This window comes from Equus caballus, chromosome 13 (genome assembly GCF_041296265.1).
Source record: "Equus caballus isolate H_3958 breed thoroughbred chromosome 13, TB-T2T, whole genome shotgun sequence".
NCBI classification, from domain to species: Eukaryota; Metazoa; Chordata; class Mammalia; order Perissodactyla; family Equidae; genus Equus; species Equus caballus.
The window spans coordinates 11,387,387-11,403,947 of NC_091696.1; the positions used below are offsets into that span (position 1 = coordinate 11,387,387).

General features: G+C 57.7%; 1 protein-coding gene and 1 long non-coding RNA gene across 4 annotated transcripts; both read left to right on the forward strand.

Annotated features, from left to right (window-relative positions):
* The first annotated feature begins 398 nt into the window (after window positions 1–398).
* On the forward strand, window positions 399–1,642 carry LOC138917105 (uncharacterized). The gene is made up of 2 exons (XR_011424614.1): window positions 399–503; window positions 1,415–1,642. It is a non-coding gene; the product is annotated as an uncharacterized lncRNA (long non-coding RNA).
* A 1,239-nt stretch (window positions 1,643–2,881) lies between these two features.
* Window positions 2,882–14,233, forward strand: ORAI2 (ORAI calcium release-activated calcium modulator 2). 3 transcript variants are annotated; one of them, XM_023655405.2, is made up of 3 exons: window positions 2,906–3,038; window positions 6,606–6,891; window positions 10,859–14,233. In XM_023655405.2, exons 2-3 carry the CDS (start codon window positions 6,667–6,669, stop codon window positions 11,396–11,398), a joined length of 765 nt encoding a protein of 254 aa, XP_023511173.1. In that variant the 5' UTR covers window positions 2,906–3,038; window positions 6,606–6,666; the 3' UTR covers window positions 11,399–14,233. The 3 variants fall into 3 exon arrangements, with proteins under 3 accessions (XP_023511172.1, XP_023511173.1, XP_023511171.1); XM_023655403.2 differs by having other exon boundaries at window positions 6,654–6,891; XM_023655404.2 differs by lacking the exon at window positions 6,606–6,891 and having other exon boundaries at window positions 2,882–3,038.
* Window positions 14,234–16,561: the final 2,328 nt, after the last annotated feature.

Genomic DNA, 16,561 nt, shown 5'->3' on the forward strand with positions numbered 1-16,561 from the left:
GCTGCAGGGAAAGTGAAGGGCTGGAGGGGGAAGGGGGAGAAATGGCGGGGGGGGGGGGGTGCAGTTCTCTGCAGTGTGGAGAGCAGACTGGAAGGGTCAGGTGGAAGGCTCTTGCAGTAAGTAATGCAGAACAGAAGTGATGATGGCCCGCATTAGTGTAGACACCAGTGGGGACAGGCAGAAATCAGGGAGATGCCAGAGACATTTAGGCAGGAGAGTTCACAGGACCCGAGGGGGAGAGGGGAGTCAGGAATGACACCAGATCTATACTGTCATCAGCTGGGTGGATGGTGGAACAGGTATGTGAGGGAAGTGACTTGGGGCAGGTGACCCAGGAGGTGGAGCAGGTATGTGAGGGAAAGGTGAGGAATTCGGCTGTGGGCATGCAGAGGTTGGGGGCCTGTGGGACACGCCCTGCCAGCCTGGGGAGAGATCAGGGCTGGAGGTGTGACTGGAGAGTCATGGGACTCTGTGAAACAAGGGGAGTGGGGAGACCAGTCAGGGTGAGTATAGAGATGGGGGCCCAGACAGAAGCCTGAGAAACACCCATATCCAGGGGACAGACAGCAGAGGAGGAGCCAGCACAGGGGGGAAAAGAGTCAGGTGGGGTCACAGGAGCAAGGAAGGAGTGTGTCCAGATGGAAGGAAGGGTACCCACTGACAGACAAGGCAGCAGCCGAAATATCCTCTGGCTTTAGCAACACAATGTCGGTGGGCTGCAAAGGGCTGGGGAGGACCTGAAGCAAGTGACGACAGCTCTCCTGAGATGTCTGGCGTGACGGAGGGAAAGGTGGTGGCAGGAGAGGTTGGAAGGGGTCGGGCCGAAGAGGAGAGGAGGCAGAGCGGGAGAAAAGAGAGTCAAGGAAGAGAGGTGGGGGGTTGAGAACTGAGTGAGAAACAAGAGGTCCGAAAGTGGGATATTCGAATTCAAAATTTCACAGAGGGCAAGGTCAAGCAGCTAGGGCAATAGCTCAGCCTGCAGCCGACATCCCAGCTGGCTGGCTGTACTTGTGTGCCTGCACCTGAACCCCCTTCTCTGGGTAACTCCCACTCCATTACCTGTGCCCCGAGGAGCTCTCCAGCTATTAGTATTGTGATCCGTAGAGCTCTCTCCTTCCAACATGGTGCCGTCCCCTTCCTGAATCTTCTAGAGGGGAAAAGCCACTTTCCGTGTTTGGTTAGGAAACTTGCTCTGAGGAGCACTGGTAATGGGACTTGCTGTGCTTTTGTGCAGGCACGCTGGACGAATGTGCTGGGGGTGGGGGCGTGCCTAACCGGCAGAGGAAGTTTTCCCAGGGAGGGGCAGTCAGGCTGCAAGGGTGGGAACTCAAGCCAGCGGAGGCTGTTGCTGAAAAAATGTTTATCTATGATGCAACTACTCTAGTCTACAAAGTGCTTTCTTCCTGTCCTACAGGTCATTTCACCAAGAGCTGGAGGTTTCAAAGCCACACACTATGACTGCTTTTTGAGGACTTTGCCCCCGGAATTCAAATGATCCCTTTCCCATAGCCAGCCATGGTGGGGAGGGAGGGGCCAGTAATGAGACCCCAGGATTTGATAGGGCAGTGACCAAGGAGAAAGTGGCTTAGTCTGTTTTTAAGTGTCCTCCTGGATTAAAAGGTATCATTCGGGCTCTCAGCAATGGCTTCTAAAATGAGTCTTTAAGTATAAATGCATTTGGCCTGGCATCTGTAACATCTACTCTTCCAGTTGTCAGAAAACTCAGACTGGCTGACACGAGTGGAATTTTTCTTTCGTTTGGATAAATGTGTCACAGTCCAGTGCTGTTGTGACAGATGGAGAACTCCTATGTAGGCCACACAGGAAGGACTCTGAGGGCCCGTCTGGCACGGCAGGTTGATATGAACCCATCTCACCTCTTAGTGAATTACTCATGTGCACTTCCTGAAAAGCACGTTCCTGTCTGAACATCTCGGTGGTAAAACCGGAGAGTTCGCTATTCCGGGTGAGCGGTTCTCTGCAGGAGCGAATGGAAAGGGGCCGGGGCGCCGCAGAAACGCTTTCTCCCCCAGGTGCTCTGCCGACCCAGAACACAGAACAGCTCTGGGCGCGCGTCTACCCGGTGTCGAGAGTGCTGCACCCGGGTTAGGGCCCCCTGTGGGTGGGGGTTGCAGTCTGGGCGCCCACCTGACCAGCTCCGGTGCGCGCTCTGCGCGCTGGGAAACCCGGGTATGGCTGCCTGGGCCCTTCCCAAACGGAGCCTCCCCTTCCGCCCCTGTTCCGCACGCCACCCACCTCACACCCGCCCACCCTGTAGTCTGATAACGGGATACCTGTTCCCGCTCCCTGCAGGGTGCGCCCTTTTGGCTTCTCCCCAACCCTCCACGTGGCCAATGGCCGGTCCCGGGCATCCTCCGGGGCTCGCCCTGGGAACCTCGTGCCCCCATTCTGCACTCAGACCCACACCTCGAGCCGCGCAGGACACACTCCGCCCTGGACTTGCTGGCCAGACCCAGGCGTCAGAGAAAGCGAGGCCCCATCGTTCTGTCGCCCAGGCCCAGGGCGCCCGCACGGCCGGCGGGGCGGAGAGCGAGGGATGCCCAGGCTTCCGGCGGGCCTCGCCGCCGCCGCCGCGCCACTCCACGTCCCCGGTGACCGCGGCGCACCGGGGAGCAGGGGAGATGCGCACCCTTCGCGGGTGTCCGTGCTCCGGCTGGCAACCTGGGGTGCTCCCGCCACGCAGCAGGGACCCCCAGCTCCCCCCGGGAGGGGCCGCGAGCTCCGCCCCTCCCGCATCGCCGGGTCACGTGGCCCGCAGCTCCCCCGCGGGCCGGTCACGTGACGGCGGCGCGCCGTTGCCGTGGCAGCGGCTGCGGCTGGCCGGCGGGGGCGGGGCAGCCGGTGGGGGCGGGGCCGGGGGGACCCCGCGGGCCGGGCGGAAAGAGGGAGGGGGCCGCGCTCGGCGCCCCGGCCGGGCCACAGGGCCACGGGGCAGCCGGGCCGCACGGCCACGCCAGCGCCGCCTGCCGCGAGCCGGAGCCCGAGCCGGAGCCGGGCGGGGCGGGCAGGGCAGCTCGGTGAGTGCTCGCCGCGGGGCGTCTGGCGCGGGGAGCGGGATGGCACTGGGAGGCTCTGCGGGGGAGGGGACCGGCTTTCTCCCGGGCAGGCTTGAGGTGGGACGGCTGCGGGGTCGGGGGACGGCCAGGGGATCCCATCCCCGCGGGATCCCCGGGCGGGGTGCGGCGCCCAGAAGTCTCCGAGGTCGGAGCGCGGGTCCAGTCCGGGTCCTGCGGCCGCTGGGGCTTCCCAGGGGAAGGGACAGAGATGCAGTGGACGCCGCTGGGAGACCCTTGTCGGGGCTACTGGGCCCCCGCCTCGCGCCGGCGCGACGAAGACAGTCAGAAACAGACGTTTCTGCGTGGCACTCGCCATTGCTCGTGCCCCAGATGTTTAAAGGAAATTAAGACAGGCAAACCCCAAAACCCACCCCTGGGAATGTTTCAAACAGGCCGGCCAAGGACAGTTGCTAATCTTTAGAGAAGGGGTCACCCGTTACCCTCCTAGACCTCTGTTCTCTGACTGCTTCCTATTTAAAAAAAAAAAAAGACCCACAAGGTTCAGCCAGGACTGCATCGTTTGGAGCCTCTGCCACCTGACAGAAATGTCGGGCTCCGTCTGGCCCCCCCCTCCCCCATCCACCCTTCCGAGCCTTGAAGTGAAAAGAGCAGCCTCTGCCCCTCCCGGAACAGGAGGAGGAGTACAAGATAGGCCGCTGGGGCTGGTCAGGATGGATTTGAATCCCGTCCAGGCTGCTCCCTCTGCAGGATGTGGCTTCTCTTTCTTCTGGACCCACAGGCCTGCCTCAATGCCCAGCTCTAAGCAGGCAGGCAGCCCTTCCTTCCCTCCCCCTGCCAGTCTGAGGACATCTGCAGCTCCACTCTCCACCCTCGAACTTGAGCCCAGCCATGCTCACTGACGGCCCCTGGGCTTCCCTCCTCTTTGCTCCAGACATGCCTTCATCCTTTTGGAGGCCACCAGGCCCTCCCCCACCTCCAGTCAGCTAACCATTTCAGTGGGCGCACAGAGCAGGCTCACCCCAGACTGTTCCCCTCACCGACTCCTTCCACACCCCACGGCCGGGCACCGCCAGAGAAAGTCCAGCACAGTCCGACTGTCTGGGCTGCCCTGGGCTCCACATACTCCCTGCATCCTGTCTTTCAGCCCCTTTACCCTTGACCCTCGCGGCAGCCAGCCTCCCTGCCATGTCCCCCTGCCTCTCAGAACCCTCCCATGCACACAACATCTTGTTTTGAGGGAGAGCCCCTCGTTGCCAGTGCTGCCTTCACCGCCTACGTCCTCGTCCCCTATATCCTTGCTCCCTAGCAGGCATCTCCTCCTTGCCCAAGGTGGAGGCAGCCAGCCAGCCCCTCTGCTCCCTAGGCCCTTCTCCCCACCTCCACTAAAGCAGAATTTAGCTCACTGGATGAGAATCACCCCCTTACCTTTCTCCCGCAGAGGAGCCTCACCTCTTTCATCGTTGATGCCTAAGTACCAAATGCAGTTTTACTTTGGGGTCCAGTAACCATCTGTTGGATGAGAGATGGAGAGATGGATACTCGGGGCAAAGGTGGTACCTTTCACCCCTCCACACGCCATATACTGCCTTCCTCATACCTGTAGTCTCGCTTCTGTGACATGTGAAAAAAAAAAAAGAGAGAAAGCCCATTTCCATCTGCTATTCTGAATTATTTCGAGCTACCCAACACATTGGTTAGTGAGCAGCATTTCTGAATTCTCCCCAAGGGACGGGGCGTTCCAGTGATCGAAGTGCTTGAAAGCTGTGCTGCTGGCTGCAGGTGTGGGCAAGGGGTTAGTGACCCAGGCTCCCAAGTCAGCATTCCTATAAATGACCTAGGAATTGGCATCCCCTGGCAGAAAGAGAAGAGCGCAGAACTGTTCCCTGGGGATCCTGTTGGCCAGTAAAAGCTGTGCCTCTGAAGCCTGGCGGAGAACAGAGGAAGGCACCCCAAAAGAGAGAGCTTTTCCCCTCCTGTGGGAAGGACCCCTTCCCATAGAGCCCTTTTAGAGAGTGCCATGAATGGATCCATTTGGGGCATTTCCTCAGCCTGGTAAATACCCTCACCACCACCCCTCAGCCACCTCCAGCCATGCTCCCTAGGACGTAGAAACGCTGATCTGTTTGTAACAGCCTTAAGTAGGCTTTTCATGAGGCCTATGCGGGCCTGAGCATACAAGTTGATATCTGATGCCAAGTGAGCTGTGAGGTGCCTGTGCCCTTGAATCCTGCCCTGCACATTAATTAGAGCCGATCCTGGAGAGCTGCTGCTCGGGTGGCCCTTGGGGCCACGGGACACCGCCAATCCTCTATTTGGATTAGTGGAGATTTGGGTTTAAATTCACAAATCTCAACAGATCAGTCCTTCTGATCTTGATTCCGTGTTATTGTCAGACCAGCTGTCTAGCTGGGATGACTCCTGGGGTCTCCAGTCTCCATTTCTTTTCTTTTTTTTTTTTTTTGAGGAAGATTAGCCCTGAGCTAACATCTGCTGCCAATCCTCCTCTTTTTGTTGAGGAAGACTGGCCCTGAGCTAACATCCGTGCCCATCTTCCTCTACTTTATGTGTGGGATGCTGCCACAGTATGGCTTGCCACCGGTTTGTAGGTCTGCACCCGGGATCCGAACTGGCAAACCCTGTGTCGCTGAAGCGGAACATGTGAATTTAACTGCTGCGCCAGGGCGCTTGCCCCCCCATTTCTCCATAAAACGTGTTCATGTCAGTTGGTGGATTTAGTTTTTCGTTTTGCTGAAGGCTCCCGTTGCAGCCTGGATGTGGCTTCACTGTGGTTCTACAAACCAAGTATTTTTTGGGTGAACCATGCCGATGACAGTCTAAGCTGGATTTGAGAAACGAGCGGCTACTTGGGAATGTTTGTTTTGTGGTTGGCGCCTGAACATCGAAAAGCAGTTCTGAGTCTTCAAGTCCATTGTCTTGTTCAGGAGCCCTATGTTGGGTGGGGATGTCTCTGTTTGGGGATGAGTGAGGTCGCAAAGGTCAGAGGTCATGCTCAGGATCACACAGTCGGGTCAAATCTAGGTTTGGTAAGTTTAGCTCCTAGGATCTTTCCTTTTTTTTTTTTAAAGATCAGCACCTGAGCTAACATCTGTTGCCAGTCTTTTTTTTTTTTTCTTCTTCTCCCTGAAGCGCCCCCAGTACATAGTTGTATACTGTAGTTGCAGGTCCTTCTAGTTGTGCACCTAGGATCTTTCTAAAGGCTGCAGCTCCCTGTTCCCTGAAGGCAGGTGCGAACCAGAGGATTCCTTAGATGCTTTTGGCCCACCTTGGGATTCCATTTCCCCGCCAGCCACACTTGATTGGAGCCTCTCTGAGCACTGGGATGGGAGGCCGGAGTCCAGCGTTTGGAACAGCGTTGGACGCTGCGGTGGTTCCTAGAAATGCACTCCTGACCCTCCCCTCCTGCAGATAGTTCGCACATTCCCGTGTGGGGATGGCCTCGGAGACCAGGGCCCCACGCTTGCTACCGCTGGACCGCATGGTCCTGGCACAGGGGCTATGCAGCGGACCCCAGGGAAGGTTAAGGGTCTTGGGTTCTGGCTTTTCCAGGCCCCGGGAACCCTGTGGGAGGCCTGAGTGTGTCTCTCCCGCCCCCAGTCTGGCTCCCACCATGAGCGCCGAGCTCAACGTGCCTGTGGACCCCTCCACTCCTGCCTGCTCCGAGCCAGGCCACAAGGGCATGGATTACCGGGACTGGGTTCGCCGCAGCTACCTGGAGCTGGTCACCTCCAACCACCACTCGGTGCAGGCCCTGTCCTGGAGGAAGCTCTACCTGAGCAGGGCCAAGCTGAAGGCCTCCAGCCGCACCTCCGCCCTCCTCTCGGGCTTCGCCATGGTGAGTGCAGGCGCGCAGGGGGACGGCAGCCCGCCCGAGGGGCCTCTGCCGATCCAGATCCTGCCATGCTGCGGGAAGCAAAGCACGCTCTCTGGGCCCCACTGGCAGCCAGGATGGACGGTTAGGAAGCGCCCCCAGGTCCCAGCTCCTCCAGGGAGACTGCTCTGTCAACTAGAGGGCTTTCCTGGCAGATCCAAGGGAGTCCCCGAGCTCAGAGCCTGCAGGAAGCCCCACTCACATTCACAGCAAGTATTTCCCTGACAAGGAAGTGGGGGGGCTAATGAAAATAGCTACAGTGTACAGGGCTTCCTGGAGAAAAGCGCCCACATCCGCCCATCTCAGGCGCCAGCCGAGGGTTTGGAAATTGAGGGATTTGAGCAGGAAGTGTGGGATGGATTGGGGTTTGCTCAGTTTAGCCCAGCTGGGGACGCAGATGTTCCCCAAAGGTGGCCTCCAGGGTGATGGCGCAGAGCCTTGGGCCTGGCTCCTGGCTGCCGCTTCGGCTTTCCTTCTGAGTCATCCCCAGGACAGGAGTCCTTCTCGGGCACGTCTCTGGTTGACCCACCTCCCTTCAGGGAGTTGTCCCGGAGGGAGAACACAGCTGCAGCCACCCGCTTTCTCCGTTGTTGCTCAGAGGTCCTGGAAACAAATATTTTTTTTGATGTAAAAACAATTTGCATTTTCCCCTAGCCGAGCTCCTCAGTTGTCAAATTGGAATGCGGAAAATAAAAAGCTGTTAGAGCAAGCCACTGTGGCCACTCCTGCGGCGAGGGCCTGCCTGGTCATCGGGTGGCCCACCCTTGGAGAAATGAGACACCATAAAGTCAGTGCATGACTTCATCCGGGAGGGCCGAGGTCACCAACTTGGAGGGCAGTAAATGCGGGTTTAGGTCTGTAGTTTAAAGCAAAGCCTTAAATAGCTGTTGCGTTTTACTTTTTCTTAACATAATTACAAACCGTATGATCATGTGGTGTCCAAGTTTGGCTCGTAGCAGTTTTCTTCCCATGTTTCAGTCACGTTAAAAAGACAGAATATTTTCTCAGACTTCACGTTAAGGAATATGTGTGAGAAGTTTAGACATCGCTGTTTAAATCAGAAGGACTATAGTATTGCATTAAATTTTCCTGGCCTATACTTATTATTATTTTTAACTTTGGGAAACTAACTCCAAGCAGTGTCGCATGATGTAATTGCCGCGAGAGGCTCTCCTCTCCAAGTCACTTCCTGTCGGCAGCCGTCTCTTTAGACCTCGGCCTTCCGAACATTTGGGTTTCCAAATTTGAGGAAGCTCCACTGTTTTCCAGCCAACGAAAAGCTCACCCAAGCTGAAGGCTTCAAAACCACAAAAATTTGAAAACAAGCCTGTGAACAAAGTTAGAAAACAAAGGGTGAATCTGGAGGAGTCGTTTGAGACGGAAGGGCAGCCACAGGGCCGCGAAGCGGTCTTAGAATGAGAGCCGGGTGGGAAACTCCGGATGCCACCCCAGAGCTGTGTGTCGCCCTCTCCAGTAATAATTCACTCCTCCAGCGTTTATGGAGTATTGCCTCGGTACTAACAAGTGCTTCCTTAAGCAGTCTGGGGATACATTTCAGAAGCCACACAGTGCCCCTGCCCTCTCTTCTAGAAGGTTCCGCTCAGGGAGGCTGCCCCCCCCCCCAACGTGTACCCGAGATTCAGCCGAAACAGTGAAAACTGGGAAGCCACGCAACCGAGCCCAGGGGTGGGGCGAGCAGCACCGTGCCTCCTGGGTTAGATTAATGTGCACCATTGAATCAGATAATTATTCAGACTGTGGAGAAAGGAGTGACAAGTACGGACCCACAGCATTTCAGCAATGGAAGCCATAGCTGAGGGCAGGGACCTGGAGAAGCCGTCGGGCAGTTTGCTGGGCGGAGCCCCTCTTTCTATTCTGCATGCCCTGATTAGCATTGCAAAGCTGCGCCTTTGTCCAACAAGCGCTATGGCTGACCTCAAGCATATTCCTCCTTGTTTATCCTTCCCCTGAGGCAGAGAACCACTGATCCGAGGCCCCCTAGTAAGATCTTTGCATAAACACACTGGAAAATGCCCTTTTGGCCTTTTCTCTCTTGAGGTGGACAAAACTGCTTTCCCTGTAGACCTTTTAATCATCTGTGTTTATCTCCGTGCCCTCTGCGGTTTCCAACATCCTTTTTTTGGGCCATATCCTTTGTGGTAACGAGAGCCTACCCAGGCCACAGGGGCACTGAGAAAAGATCACCCCTCAACTCGTGTCGGATGGCCACTGTCTTTTTGGAGCAATAATCGCTGCTGAGTTTTTCTCTTCGGCTGTGGTCCACTAGGACTGCCATATCTTCTTTTTATTTTCCAAAAGGTCCAGCTCCACTGAGAGGATGAGGTTCTCACTCTAGGAGGTGGTAGTTGCTAGAAGAAGTTGTGAAATCTTTCTTGTAAATTTTCAAAAACAAGGACGGCCCAGATCTAGGAGGCAAACACAATGGGTGTAAAAGCCTCGCTCTAGCTTCCCTCTTTCTGCCTCCCCGCCCCCTTTCTTTGACTGGTCTGGTTTCTTACCTTTGGGTGACTGAGAAGGCCTTTGGTGAGCCCTGGAGCGCTTGCTGGGTCTGGACCAAACCCTCCACTGGGGAGGGCCACAGTGCTGGGGTGCGGTGCTGGGCCGGGGTGGGGAGGCAGAGCGGGGTGGGAGGAGCCATTCTGAAGGGACTGGGTCTGACCTGGGGAATCGTGGAGGGGCGTGTTGCCTAGTCTGTAGTTTGAAAGCTCCTTAGGGTTGTGGTGAGCAGCTCCCGCCTTAATGGCTATAGACATTCGCTGCTACAGAGAGAAGCTGGGCTTCTGGTTCTCCCCGTGGGCCTTTTTACCCCTTGCATTAAAAAAAAAATTATTTTATCAGTTAATACATGCACGTAGTTTAAAAATTAAGCACAGGTGCTGCTAAAGGGCTTATAACAAACCCCACCAGCCCGTGTTTCCCACCCCCTGGAGGCAGCCCCTTGCAGCTCCTTCAGTCTGCCCGGCTCCAAATAACATTTGGAGACTGCTGTGTCTCGGTTTGTCCATTTCAGACATTCCCTGTTGGCATCTTGTGACTGTGGTCAATGATTCAGTTTGCTTTCCCACCCCAGCCCCCTTCCTCCAGCTTCCCTCCTCACCCTTGTCCTCATTGATATCACCATTCCTGGCCTTTAGGATGTGGGTTTTTCTCCCTTCAGCTCTGGGTCTCAGCTGAGACATGCACCCTGTGGCCTGTGTGAGGCCGTCTAGGTAGGCAGCTCTGAGCCTGGGGGCCATCAGGAGCCTCGGGTTTTTGGTTTTTTGGGTTTTTTTTTGAGGAAGATTAGCCCTGAGCTAACTGCTACCAATCTTCCTCTTTTGCTGAGGAAGCCTGGCCCTGAGCTAACATCTGTGCCCATCTTCCTCTACTTTATACGTGGGACACCTACCACAGCATGGCTTTTGCCAAGTGGTGCCATGTCTGCACCCGGGATCCGAACCGGCGGACCCCGGGCTGCCGAGAAGCGGAACATGCGAACTTAACCGCTGTGCCACTGGGCCGGCCCCAGGAGCCTCAGTTTTTATTTTACCTTTTGAAAGGTCAGTTTTTGTTTTTTGAAAAATAGCAGGGATCTTGCAGCTAAGCCACACTGCAGCCTGGCTCCGATGTCACCAGCAAAGCTGCATGTTCCCGGGGAAGTGTGGCCTCTGCCCTGGGTCGTAGCTTGGCACCCAGATACACCCAGACTCTGTGTCTGCGAAGGCCCCCAGAGGGTGGCCCCCCTACCCCCCTGTGCTTCTTTAGTCTCTTCTGGACTTTTTTAGATTTGTCTTTGGTGAGATCCTCTTTAACTCATTAGAAAAAGGGAAAGTTCGAAGTGGTTGAACAGTGAGGCCTGGAACGCGCTGAGTCCCGCGGGCAAGTTCGGGGGGGCCCGGCCCGGCCCAGCAGCGCCCGCTCTGCCTTGCAGGTGGCCATGGTGGAGGTGCAGTTGGAGACGCAGTACCAGTACCCGCGGCCGCTGCTCATCGCCTTCAGTGCCTGTACCACGGTGCTGGTGGCCGTGCACCTCTTCGCCCTGCTCATCAGCACGTGCATCCTGCCCAACGTGGAGGCCGTGAGCAACATCCACAACCTCAACTCCATCAGCGAGTCCCCGCACGAGCGCATGCACCCCTACATCGAGCTGGCCTGGGGCTTCTCCACCGTGCTGGGCATCCTGCTCTTCCTGGCCGAGGTGGTGCTGCTCTGCTGGATCAAGTTCCTGCCTGTGGACGCGCGCCATCAGCCCGGACACCCGGCCGGCCCCGGTGGCCACACGGGCTGGCAGGCGGCCCTTGTGTCCACCATCATCATGGTGCCCGTGGGCCTCATCTTCGTGGTCTTCACCATCCACTTCTACCGCTCGCTGGTGCGCCACAAAACTGAACGGCACAACCGGGAGATCGAGGAGCTGCACAAGCTCAAGGTCCAGCTGGACGGGCACGAGCGCAGCCTGCAGGTGGTGTGAGGCGCCGCCCTGCGGCCTGAGGGCCCCGCGCCAGGCCGAGCCCGGGTCGCCTGCGATTTGGAGAATTTCGAAACTGCAGATTGCTAAGGAGGCTGCCTAGACACTGCCAGATCGTTCAAGACCAAAGTTTGACTCCTGTCTTAATGCTATAAAACCTGGATTTTCCCTTAGAAAAAGGAAATCTTTAATTAAATGAGAGACTCTGTTGCAAAGAGCTTAGGGGAAAGATAAGCCTAGTCTTTGGCCCTGGGGATTTCCTGCAGGGCTCCGAGCAGCCCCCAGCAGTCAAGGGCAATCTCAGAGACATGGACTGGGTGGCCAGCGGGTGCAGAGGCCCAGAGGCTCGGGGCAGGGCCGTGAGTCCAGGGAACGGATTGCCCTGTGACACCCAAGGTGGGTTTTGTGGTGGTCGGGTGGCACATCTGATGGTACCAGCTTGCTGAGATTAGATGGGGCACAGGATCACAGTTTGGCCTGGAGCTTCCCTCCCCTGTCCTGGAGGGAGTTGGGTGGCCTGGCTTGTGGGAGAGGGCAGGAGCCCGGGACCCATGTCAGCCCAGCAGGTACGGGGCTCCAGCAGGCAGCAGACTTGTCAGACCCCAGGGAGACGGGGAGACTTGCAAGGTAGAGGCCTGGCAGAGTGCAGACTTGTCTGTGCACGTCCCGTGTGAGATGCCCGCTTGAGGAGGCTGTTAACTGGGGGGTGCTCCCCACAAGGCTCAAATTCTCTCTTCTCAGCCAGCCTAGAGCCCTGGTCATGTAGACCCACTGGGGCCACCAGGATGGGAAAGGGCCCACAGTCCAGAGGCTTCTGTCTCTTGGCCACAGAATGTCCTCTGAGCCTGAGTCAGCTGCCCCTCTGAGCTGTGGCTGCAGAAGGCCAGGGGCACCTGCTCAGGTAGCAGAGCCGGCTCATCTTTCTGATACCCGTGGTCCCAGCTGTGGGACGGGGCAGCCTGGGGGACTTCCTGTCTGGACAAGGCTGTTGGCCTGGCCTGGTCTGTGTGTGGTGGAGCCCAGGGCCAGCCCTGGCAAATGCAGGTCCTGCTCACAATGATGTGGAACAACCACAGGGAAGGCAAGAGCCCACATAGTGCCCCACGCCTGGGCCCCCTGGGCCTCGCAGCCAAACGCAGGGCCCAGCCCACACGTTTACACAGCCATGCGCATGTGGGTTCTGGTGTTTTCACTCGGGCATCGGGGAGACCTGAGCCCAGGTTCTTTGGCTGTACACACTTATGCTACAGCCCAGCCTGGGTGTGAGCACGCTGCACCCTGAGCTGCTCTGAAAAACCACCTTTACCACATTGGCCAGCAGCCACCTGGAGGGAGGCCCTTTCTTCTGTTTTCCTAAGTAGTATTGGACTTCGTGCTCCGATGGCCTTTCTCTTGACAGCTTACTATGTCTGTGGGGTCTGGGTTGCCTGTGCCAAGAAATCTGGGCTGGCCTGGCTGAGGTTTCTGGGAATGTGACACACTGTTGCTCACAGAAACCCTAACACGTGACTCTGAAATGCTGAGGGCCCCTGGGAGCTGTGCTCAGAATCCCCAGTGCAAGTCGTGACATTTACGGGGAGCCCAGGCAGCATGTCTCGTGGGGCCAGAGAAGAGCCCTGGCATCTTCTGAAGGGAGAAGGGTGTGTCCCTTGCATCTTCTGCAGGCGTCTGTCGTGACTTGCTTGCTCTCTAGCGCATGCCCATTTTGTCCTGGAGCCTTATTAAAAAGGCTTGTCTGGTTTAATATGTGCTTGCTTTGTAAAGAATGTCAGCATCACTGCAAGACAGCTACTTGGTGTCCTGGCAGGGACAAGACAGGCTGGCTCCTCCCCACAGCTGGGAGGGGACAGCAGGCCCTTCCTCTGGCCTGAGCCTTTTGAGAGGGGCTGTGCTGGGTCTGTTCCCACTGCCCACTTTCCTGGGCCATCTGGTGCCCCTGCCCCAGGTGTGTCAGCCTCATGGCCCAGACCGTGGGAAGCACCCCATCAGGGCCAGCTGGGGGCCATTTGTTACATCTGGTCCATGGGCAGAGCTTTTGGCCTGGCCCAGGCAGCATCAGGGTCAGCTCGGTGCCCAAGGACAGTGCCACGTGTAGGAAAGATGCCACATACCCCGTTTTTAACTCCGATTAGGAGAATAACGTTCCTGTGATTTCCTGTTCTCTTTTGTCCAGAGGGCTCTCCCAGCTCCAGCCTTTCTAGTTCCCAGCGGCATGGGGCAAAGGGCATTTTTACGGGAACAGAGGTGACCGTGGTCTGGAGACTGGTGGAGGGCGGCAACCTCAGGGCAGCCTGACCTTGTCGGGAGACAGGATGAGCTGCAGTCTGAACAACTCAGCAGGCGGTTTGGGAGAGGGAGAAAGCAAATTACAGGCCAGAAGTTCAGTTTCTGGAGGTTTCGCCTGATGACCAAGTGCTCCGAGTACAGGGCCTCCTCTCGGTGGGGAGAGGCGCAGGGGCTGCCCTGGAGCCTGCTCGGGCTTGCCCTCTCCCCTCCAGCACAGCCTCCTGGTGCTCACGGCACATGCCGCCGAGGCGGAGCCCTCTCCAAAGTGGAACACCGGCTCCCTTTAGGACCCGACCAGAAGGTTCAAAACTCATGTTTCTATTTTAGAAACTGCAAAGGCAGAATGTACTTTAGTGTCTTCTAGGAAGGTCTGTTGAGGACGAAACCGCGTGGGCCTGAGTGGATGGAGTTCACCTGCCCCAACCCATCCTGTGCTGATCGATTATGCGTGACATGGTGTACGTCACGTCCGGTGTGCACACCCTGTCCCGTGTATGGGTTTTGGAGACAGTTGCCCTGGATCGAACTGAATAAACAAGTAAAGCTAAGAAACGTGCTTGTGCTCTTGGTGGAGGTCGTGGAGGCCCCAGTTCTTCCCTGGTGTCTGCCGCATCCTCGGTGACAGATGGCTTCTGCTGAGGCCCTCCTGCTCCTCCTAATATTGCTGGTCACCAGCCGGTGTCCTAACAGACGCCCCAGGCTAGGGGTTGCGGGGGAAAGGTGGACTGTGGAATGGACTGCAGGGCACTCAGACCCAGACATGCCGAGGTCTCCCAGGTGGGACCCCCAGATCTGAGTGCCTCTGCCTGCTGCTCCCTTCCTGAGGGAGGCTCTCCTGTCCCAGAAACACGGCAAGGGGCAGCCCATGTGTGGCGGAGCACCACCAGAGCCCCTCTGGACAGGGCGACTTGAAGGCCCCCACACCCTCCCGGAGGAGCCTCCGGAGCTCTGGCTTCATGGGGCCTTCTCCAACCCGGGGACCTGTGGCGCAGGGGCTGGGGTCCAGCCGGGCAGCAGGAGTGCGATCCCGCCCGCAGCCTGGTGACACTCAGGAGGAAGCTCCCAGACATTCTGTTTTGTCTTTATTTTTTCTTTACCTCCCCAAAGCCCCCAGGTACATAGTTGTGTATTTTTAGTTGTGGGTCCTTCCAGTTGTGGCATGTGGGATGCCACTTCAGCATGACCTGACGAGCAGTGCTGTATCTGCGCCCAGGACTTGAACCAGCGAAACCCTGGGCCACGAAAGCAGAGCGTGCGAACTTAACTACTCGGCCACAGGGCTGGCCCCCACCAGACATTCTGTTTTGTGACAGTCACTCACCCACTGAGGTAGAGGCCCCCTTCTAGGGAAGAATTTCTGTCCTTTATTATTTTTAACTTCCTGGCACTTCAACCCAGAGGCTCCTAGGAATCAGGTGTGCAAAGCAGCCGGCACCACTGTATGGACAGGTTCTGCCCATCCAGGGGGCAGACCGCCTCTGCAGCCAAGGAGGACTCCCCAGGGCTCAGGAACCCGAAGATCTGGGCTCGCTACAGAGCCGTGGCCGGCAAGCCCACTCCACGGACCATTTCCCCAGTGCGCTCAGCAGCCTGCCCTGGCCAGGACCACGTACCGTCCAGCCGCTGCTCAGAGAAGCATCAATCTTGACTTGGCTGCTTCCGGAAGGCTGCGAGGTAGGGTGCACAGAGCCCTGGGTGGGGCCCAGTGGGCGAGGTGGGACAGGAGCGAGGCCAGAGCCTCCTGCTAGCCCTTTTAGAACCCGCAGAACCCTCCTAGCCCCCGATGTCTGTGGGTCCCCACGCGTCGCTGGGGACGGTGCAGGCAGGTTCTACACGAGTCTGCGCAGGAATAACCCGGAGGAGTCTCCCTGGACGGAGCTCAGCCCTCCCGCCCCATGAGGAGCAGCCTGTGCCTCACCGCTACCCCCCCTCCCCCACACCGCCCGCCCAACAAATAAACGGCCTGAGTTTCCTCAACATTTTTCTACAGCAGGGCAGGCTGAGGCGTGTCAGCTGAGCTCCCTTCGACTCTGGAAGAGGGGACTTCCATACGAGCATGTCCCCGGGGGCCTGTGCCTTCTAGTCTGTCACTGCAAGAGCCTTGGAACAGGCAGACAGTCAGCACTGCATCCGCCTGGCACTTAGGGAAAGCGTGCTGAATGCAGGAATGGCCACCTGAAATACGGGGTTAGACCGCGTACCCCTCAGGCTGTGGCTCCTGGGGGCAGCCCCTCAGACCCGTCAAGGGCAGTGGCTGAAGCACCCCAGCCACCTCAGTGGGTGGCCTGAGCAGCAGATGCTCAAGTGAGACAGCGGGCACACATGCCTGATGGTCTTCATGTAGTAGCTTCCAGGTCACAACCTTGACTGTGACGTGATGGAGCACATCCCGCGGTGTCCCCTGCAGGGCCATACTGACCATCACGGCAGGGAGCACGTCCTGTGCTGTGTTCTGCATGGTTTTGAAGGGCCCACTGTCAAGCCCTCACAAGCACTGGGTGATTCCAGGGGTAACGGGCTTTGCCGAGTGGCTCCCCTAGCCTTAACAGGCCTCTCCCCAATGGGTCTGGGTGTGCAGCGTTCCCCCCGGAGCCCTCTGTCAGCAGAGCATATTGCAGGCTCCAAGCAGCAGAGCGGGCTGCTCCAAGGCCCAGCCTGTGAGGGCAGCGGCTCCCCGCTGGCCCCAGTGGAACAGGCAGCCCGCAAGCCTGCTTGGCTGCGCAGATGCAGCAGGATCGCTGGAGCTCCACCCAGCCTTGCATCCGAATGGGACCTGGAGCCGGAGCTAGAGGGCTTGCATGGAGGTCACAGTACCTGGGAGGAAGCTGTCCTCAGCCCTCCTGCTCCGAGCAAGCTGACCCAGGGAGCGGCAGTCAAGGT